Source organism: Orycteropus afer, unplaced genomic scaffold, assembly GCF_000298275.1.
Source record: "Orycteropus afer afer isolate SDZICR_OR568_19922 unplaced genomic scaffold, OryAfe1.0 scaffold00124, whole genome shotgun sequence".
NCBI lineage: Eukaryota > Metazoa > Chordata > Mammalia > Tubulidentata > Orycteropodidae > Orycteropus > Orycteropus afer.
In genome coordinates this window covers 8,469,138-8,477,957 of record NW_006921711.1, presented here as the reverse complement: position 1 = coordinate 8,477,957, position 8,820 = coordinate 8,469,138, and the positions used below count along the sequence as shown (strand labels likewise).

At 37.3% G+C, this 8,820-nt stretch overlaps 1 protein-coding gene across 1 annotated transcript in view; it reads left to right on the top strand.

Moving 5' to 3' along the window:
• Positions 1–8,820, top strand: part of FBXO11 (F-box protein 11) — a 44,792-nt gene that overhangs the window by 7,207 nt on the left and 28,765 nt on the right. Inside the window, exons 7-10 of the mRNA XM_007944408.2 lie at positions 726–832; positions 918–1,029; positions 1,115–1,221; positions 1,305–1,442. Of these exons, the coding sequence (XP_007942599.1) occupies positions 726–832; positions 918–1,029; positions 1,115–1,221; positions 1,305–1,442 (464 nt within the window). The remainder of the gene's footprint in view (positions 1–725; positions 833–917; positions 1,030–1,114; positions 1,222–1,304; positions 1,443–8,820) is intronic.

Genomic DNA, 8,820 nt, shown 5'->3' with positions numbered 1-8,820 from the left:
AAAAAAAAAAAAAAAATTGCCATTGAGTCCATTCCAACTCACAGCAACCTTACGGGATAGAGTAGAACTGCCCCATAGGATTTCCAAGGCTGTAAACCTTTACAGAAGCAGATTCCCCCATCTTTGTCCTGCAGAGCAGCTGGTGGGTTCAAATTACTGACCTTTCTGTTGGCAGCTGTTGTTCTTAACCACTGCCACCAAGCTCCTTTGAATCTCATTAGAATGTTTATTATACATAGATTTGACTATGTTGTTGTTGTTATGTGCTATGGGGTGAGTCAGACCTGACTCATAGTGACCCCTCCTTGGGTTTCCCAGGTGGTATCACTATGGAAGCAGATTGCCCAACCTTCCTTCCGAGGAGTGGCTGATGGGTTTGAACTGCTAGCCTTCTGGTTAGCAGTCAAGTGCCTTAGGTACTATGCTACCAGAGCTCCTATTAGATTTGACTATAATAATAATCAAATAATATCCTCTTAAAGATTGATGAAATATTTAACCAATGAAGTAGGCATTAGTCCTTTCTAATCAATACTAATGTTGGAAAAAAAGCCCTCCTCTCCCAAAAAGTACCCACCTTAAAACCAAAAACAACAAAAAAGTTCCTTTGTAATATTTTATAGCACAGTATTTTTACTAATTAAAAAGAGTAATTTTTTTTTTTTTTAATTTCCATTTCATCTATTGGTTAAAGGTAATGTGCTTTAAAATAATCTTGTCCACAGCACCTGGAAAAGTAGCAGACAAAGTTATAATTGAAAACACTAGAGATTCAACCTTCGTTTTTATGGAAGGTTCTGAGGATGCTTATGTTGGATATATGACAATAAGGGTAAGAAATTTTAAGATTTAAAATATTCATGTTGAAATCATTAAGGCAGCATTTGTCTGTTTCAAGCAAAATATTTACTTTTCAGTTTAACCCTGATGATAAATCTGCGCAGCACCACAATGCACACCACTGCTTAGAGATTACAGTCAACTGTAGCCCTATTATCGATCACTGTATCATCCGAAGTACATGTACAGGTTAGTGTTTCATTTATCTTTTATCATGAAATGAGTCAGTATGTTTTTGCCCAATATGTTTTTAAATAGATTATTTTTCTTACAGTTGGCTCTGCGGTATGTGTTAGTGGTCAAGGAGCATGTCCCACTATCAAACACTGTAACATCAGCGACTGTGAAAATGTTGGACTTTATATAACAGATCATGCACAGGTATTTTAAAATTTTGTTTCTGCTTTTCTTTTTTAATTTTTTTTAAAGCTTTACTAATTTTTGCTTCTGAATAATTGTTGTAGGGAATATATGAGGATAATGAAATTTCCAATAATGCTTTAGCTGGGATTTGGGTTAAAAATCATGGAAACCCAATTATTAGACGGAATCATATTCATCATGGACGTGATGTTGGTGTGTTCACATTTGATCATGGCATGGTAAGATCATTTATTCTTTTTTAAAAAAAAAAATTTAAATGCATTTTATTGAAGTATAATTTATGTACAGTGAAATACACAAAACTAAAGTGACATGGGTCAGTGCATTTTTTTTGTTTGTTTGTAGTGCTCCTTCCCCTTCCCTCCCACCCCTAGTAACCAACAAAGAAAGTTCCCTTCCATGTATAAACTTTCACTTGACTTTTTACAATAATGAACTAATACTATATTTGTCCATCTGTAATTGACTTCTTTCACGCAGCATAATGTCCTACAAGTTTATCCATGTTATGTAGTGTTTTGCATAGCATTCATTATTTAGGGTTGCATACTATTCCATTGTGTGTATGTACCACACTTTGGTTTTCCATTCTTCTGTTGATATACCCGTAGGTTGTTTCCATCTTTTTGCTATTGTAAATACTGCTGCAGTGATCATGGGTGTGCATATATCTGTTCTTGTCTTGGCTCTCACTTCTCTAAGATATATACTTAGTCATGGGATTACTGAGTCAAATGGTATTTCTAATTCCAGCTCTTTAAAGAATCGCCATACTGTTTTCCACAGTGGTTATATCATTTTACAGTCCCACCAACAGTGTATGAGAGTCCCAATCTTCCCATGTCCTCGCCAGCATTTGTTATTTTCTGTCTTGTTGAACTTTGCCATTGGTGTGGGGTGAGATGGTATCTCATTGTTGTTTTGATTTGCATCTCTCTGATGGCTAATGATCATGTGCATTTCTTCATGTATTTACTGGCTGCCTGAATATCCTCTTTGTTGAAGTATCCATTCATGTCTTCTGCCCGTTTTTTATTTGGCTTGTTAATCTTTGTGTTGTTGAGGTACTGGAGATTTCTGTAAATTTTAGAGATAAGTCCCTTGTTGGATATGTAGTTATTGACGAGTATGAATTTGCTGCTGTCATTTTGTCTTGCTTCTTTGTGCTTTTTCATAGTGTTGATTTCTTTGTTCCATATAATTTTCTGTGCTGAGCTCATTTTGTTTGTGAATTGTGTTATCACTTCCTTCATTGCTATTGTTTTAGTATTTGCTAAATATTTGTACTGGTCCTCTTTTTTATTTTGATGTAAAGGTTTATCGTTTTTCTTTCAAGTTACCCTGTGATTTATAATTTCTTTCCAAGTATAGAACAGTCCGTTCTATGTTATAGTTGTCTTGGCTTCCCTACCACTTAGAAGTTCTGTAACTACACACTTTTTTCCCTCTTTTTGGTTTGTAGTTGTCTTCATTTCTCAATTGATGTCTCTAGTTCCCTGTTTACAATCTTGTAGGCTTATTTACTTTGGATACTTCTGTAACTGGATTGGTTTCTGGGTTATGTCATCTTGTGTGTTAATGGTCACTTATTGTTTATGGTTGTTGGTTCTCTGTCCAAAGGATTCCCATTAGCATCTCCTGTAAAGTTGGTCTGGTTTTAACACATTCCCTTAGTTTCTGCTTATCTGGAAATGTCCTAATTTCACTATCATATTTGAGAGACAATTTTGCCGGGTATATAATTCTTGGTTGGAAATTTTTCTCTTTCAGGGTTTATTTATTTATTTATCTATCTGTCTGTCTGTCTGTCTGTCTGTCTGTCTATCTATCTTTTATTTATTTATTTATTTATTATGTGTACACACACCATCCCATTGTCTTCTTGCCTGCATGGTTTCTGCTGAGAATCTGAGTTTATTCTTATTGATTGTCCCTTATAGGTACCTTTTTGTTTTTCCCATGCTGCTTTTAGGATTCTTTCTTTGTCTTTGGTTTTGGTAAGTTTGATGATGATATGCCTTGTTGATTTTCTTTTAGGGTCTATCCTGTTTGGGGTTCTTTGGACTTCTTAAATGAATATATTCTCATCTTTGATCATACCAGGAAAATTCTCTTCCAGCAAATCTTCGACAATTTTTTCTGTGGTTTAATCTTTCTCTTACTGTTCTGGAATTCCGATTACATGTAGGTTATTCCTTTTGATGGTATCCCACACGAACCTTAGGCTTTCTTCATTTTGTTTTGATCTTCTTTTCTGATTGTTCTCTTTCCAGAGAAATATTTAGGTATTTGCCTTCAATCTCACTAATTCTGTCTTCCGTTGATTCATATCTACTCCTTTGCCCATTCAGTGATCAATGACTTACCTGTTTCTGAAACTTCAGTATTAAATCTGGATTTCTGTCTGTAGAGTTTGTATCATTTCTTATTTTCCTTTATTTTGTCATTTTCTTCTTCTGTTGTCTTTCGAAATTGTTCTAGGGTTTTCTCTATGTTTTCTTCAATTTTGTCAGTGTTTTCCTTGATCTGTCTCTCAATTCGTTGAAGATACCTAAATATAATTCTTTTGAATTCCTTATCAGGGAGTTCCAGTGCTGCATCTTCCTCAGGGATGTGTTTTAGATCTGTATCCTGGTCTCTTGTGTCTCCTGCTCTATCTTGCTTCTTTGTGTGGACTGGGATGCTCTTTTGTCTCTGAGGCATTGTGACCTTTTTTGTGTTTGTATTGAATTGGTGATTGTACGTTGGAGTGACTTGCCCACACTTTTCATTTTCTTTGTTTTATTTGTATGTTATCTATGTAAGCAGCGTACTGTGTTGTGCTCCTGTATTCGCTAGTTAGCAGCACTTACACACTCATCACCTGTCTCCTTTCCCATTGTCTGCCTCTTGTGTGTCCCTGCCGTCCTTGTCAAATGTAGCCTATTCTTAGGTCCCTGGAATCCGAATGAGAATGCTATCACTTTAAAATCCAAAATGGCCACTGCTTGTAAACAGTCAAACTGGCTGCGCCCTTGATCACTTTAAATATCTAAAATGGCTGCACGTGTAAACAATCAAAATGGCTGCACCCTCCAAACAGCCAAAAGTTCACAGCTCAGGTTGTCTCCCTCCTTGCTATTTCCCTTCCTAGTCATAGACCACCAGCGCAGTCATCCCTGCAGCCCTTGGCAACCAGGGCTGATCTTTAGGTCAATTCTCAGGTCCCAGTACCACTTGGAAGTATTCAGGCTGTTGGTCCTGTCAGAGTAGCTGACAGTCCAGTAGTCCGACCTTCTCCGTACTCACTGTTTTCATTCAGGTTTTTCCACTAGTTGGTGCCTAATCCACTTCCTTTCAAAGCTCAGGGTTCCAAGATTATCTTCTGTATCTCTGTCAGTTGGTTTCTCTTTTCTTCGTTGAAGAGGGTCTTTGGAGATTATCTGCCTATTCCACCATCTTAACAGAAGTCCAAGATCATTTATTCTTAATAGAAAGCTGACTCTCTATAAATTAAATTTCAGATGTATTTCATCATTATTTTTACCCTATTATTGAAATTGAAGAGTAATAGCAATTTTAGCATTATATTTTGAAATAAATATACTGTATTTTATCATGTGATTTTGTGCATCTAACGCTATATCCATGTAGAGATGATGGAGTCCTTAGGGAATTAATAAGATCTGTAATAGGAATGTGTGTTCTAATCCAGTAGTTCTCAAACATAGTAAGTGTGCGTGCAGATCACCCAGAATTTTTTTAAAATGAAAATTCCCCACACATAATACATCAGACTTTGTGATGAAGAGGCCCAGGATTTATATTTTTAATAAGCACCATACTGAGTCCAGTACAGGTTGTCTGTGGACCACATTTGAGAATTAATGATCTCATCATTAGTTTGACTTCAGTTTTATTTCTCTTAAAATGTTTTATATAGCAGAACTTTAACAATACCTATTGCCACTGAGTCAATTCTGATTCAGAATAAAACTGCCCTATAGGATTTCTAAAGCTGTAAATCATGAGGTAAACAGACTGCCACATCTTTCTCCTGTGGAATGGCCGGTTGGTTCAAGCCACTGACCCTTTGGTTGGTAGCTGAGTGCTTTACCCATTGTGCCACCAGGGCCCCCTTAATAGAGATTTAAAAAGCTTACTCCATCAAATTGATTCCAACTCATAGCATTAAAAATAAAACAAACCAACTGTCATTGAGTCAATTACAACTCATACCAATCCTACGGAGTAGAACTGCCTCCATGGGGTTTCCAAGACTAAATCTTTATGGAAGCAGATTACTTGTCTTTCTCCTGTGGAGCAGCTGGTGAGTACTAATCTTTTGGTTAGCAGCTAGCTGAATGCTTTAATTGTTGCACCACCAGAACTTCTCTCATAGCAATAAAAACCAAACCAAAGTCACTGCTGTGAAGTCAGATCTGATTCATAGTGACCCCTTCTTGGGTTTCCGAGGCAGTATCACTAATAGTGATCATAAAATATTAATTCTAAAACTTGTAAGCAGTAGTTGTGTTAGGCATCCTTCTGAGTGATACTGCTTTAATACCATATAATTTAACAAAATTTTATTTCAAAATAATATTCTTACTTGTCTACTCAGATACCTTGAGGTAGTTTCCAAGTCCTAGTAAAGCATTAGCAGTATGTTTTGTTGTGGTTGTGTCAAAAGAGATTGGCAAAGAAGTGGTTAGTGGTAGCAGATAGTAAAGGTTATAGCAAGGTTTTCTTGTTACTACATGGTGCTAAGCAATGTAGGCTTCACATGTCCACATTGTCGATGGCAAAGGAAAAAATTTATTTTTACTGTGCCTGAAACCCTAATGCAGAGTCCTTTTTTAAACTGAACTACACAGTGACAGTATTGTGTTAGTGTGAACTGCACTAAGACAGACTCAGAAGAAGGAAGGAGCCATCCACTTCTCCAAGAACTGGCCAGTGAAAATCCTCTGAATAGCAGTGAAACACTGGAAAACTTCATGAATAGCCTTGAAACTTGATCTTATATGGTGCTGGAAGATAAGCCCCTCCAGTCGAAAGGCACTCAAAATATGACTGGGGAAGAGCTGCCACTTCAAAGTAGAGTTGATCTTAATGACTTGGACAGAGTAAATCTTTCAGTACCTCCGTTTGCTGCTACGGCATAACTCAAAATGGGAAGAGAAAGTTGCAAACATCCATTAATAATTGGAACATGGAATGTACAAAGTATGAATCTAGGAAAATTGGAAATTGTCAAAAATGAAATGTAACACATTACAATTAATACCCTAGGCATTAGTGAGCTAAAACATACTGGTTTTGGCCATTTTAAAACAGACAACCATGTGATCTACTATGTAGTTTATGTACCAACTACCAAACCCCAAGGTGAGGATATTGAAGATTTTCACTAACTTCTGCAGTCTGAAATTGACCAAACATGCAATCAAGATTGGAATGCAAAAGTTGAAAATGAAGAAGAATCACCAGGGCCTTGGTGATAGAAATGATACCAGAGATTACATAATAGAATTTTGGAAGACCAGCAACTTACTCATTGCAAATACTTTTTTTTCAACAACATAAATGGTGTCTATACATGTGGAATAGACAAATGAAGTACAATGCTGTCAGTGATAGGATAGTATCTATATGCCTACTAGGAAGACCCATTAATACAACTATTATTAAATTTATGCACCCACCACCAAAGCCAAAGATGAGGAAATTGAAAATTTTTATCAACTTCTGCAGTCTGAAATTGACCAAACTTGCAATCAGGATGTGTTAATTATCACTGGTGACTGGAATGCAAAAGTTAGAAACAAAGAAGAATCACCAGTAGTTGGAAAATTTGACCTTAGTGACAGAAATAATGCTGGATCTCGCATGGTAGAATCTTGCAAGACCAACGACTTGTTCATTGCAAGCACCTTTTTTCAACAACATAAATGGCAGCTATACACGTGGATTTCACCAGATGTAACATACAGGAATCAGATTGACTACATCTGTGGCAAGAGGTGATGGAAAAGCTCAATATCTTCAGCCAAAACCAGGCCAGGAGCTGATTGTGTAACAGACCAGCAACTGCTCATATGCAAGTTCAACTTGTAGTTAAAGACAATTAAAACAAGTCCACGAAAGAGGGGAAGGCCTTCAACAAGATGGATTGACATGGTGACTGCGACAGTGGGCTCAAGTATTAGCAAGGATCATGGAGCTAGTGCGGGATCGGGCAATGTTTCGTTCTGCTGTGCATGAGGTCGCTATGAGTCAGAAGTGACTCAACGGCAACTAACAATAACAACAATACATGTGAACCTCACCAGATGGAATACACAAGAATCAGATCAGCTACATCTGTGGAAAGAGGTGATGAAGGAACTCAGTGTCTTCAGCCAAAACAAGGCCAGGAGTTCACTGTGGAACAGACCATCAGCTGCTCATGTGCAAGTTCAAGTTGAAGCTGAAGATAATTAAAACAAGTATCTGAGACCCTAAATAGGATCTTGATTATATATCCCAGTTGAACTTAGAGACCATCTGAAGAATACATTTGACCCATTGGACACTGTAATGACTGAATACCAGACACACTGTGGGATCACATCAAGGACATTATACATGAAGAAAGCAAAAGGTCATTAAAAAGACAGGAAAGGAAGAAAAGACCAAAGTGGATGTCAGAAGAAACTCTGAAACTTGCTCTTAAACAGAAAGTAGCTTCAGCAGATGGAAGAGATGACAAGACTAAAGAGCGAACAGAAGATTTCAAAGAATAGCTTGAGAAAACAAAGTCAGATATAACAAAATGTGCAAAAACCTGGAGTTAGAAAACCAAAAGAGAAGAAAACACTCAGCATTTCTCAAGCTGAAAGAACAAAAGAAAAAACTCAAGCCTCAAGTTGCAGTATTGAAAGATTCTATTGGCAAAATTTTGAATGATGCTGGCAGCATCAAAAGAAGATGGAAGGAATACACAGAGTGACTACCAAAAAGAATTGGTCGATGTTCAGCTATTTCAGGAGGTGGCATATGATCAAGAACCAACAGTATTGAAGGAGTAAGTCAAAAACTGCACTGAAGGAATTGCCAAAAAAACAAGGCTCCAGGAATTGATAGAATACCCATTGAGATGTTTCAGCAAATAGATGCCGTGATGGAGGCACTCACTCTGTTATGCCAAGAGATTTGAAAGACAGTTTCCTGGCCAACTGACTAGAAGGGATCTATATTTGTACCCATTCCATAAAAAGGTCATCCAAGAGAATATGGGAATTACTGAACAGTATCCTTAATATCACATGGAAGTAAAGTTTTACTGAAGATAATTCAAAAACACTTGTAGCAATATATTGACAGAGAACTTCCAGAAATGTAAGCTGAATTCAGAAGAGGATGTGGAACCAGAGATATCATTGCTGATGTCAGATGAATCTTGGCTGAAAGCAAAGAATACCAGAAAAGTGTTTACTTGTGTTATTGTGATAGTTGAAGATGTGTCAACTTGGCTGGACTCCAGTTGTGAGTGGTGGTTCCCATGATGGGATCAGATGACTGAGTTCTGAGCGGCCGGTCTGCCCAAGGGGAGTTTCCCCAGGGGTGTGGCCT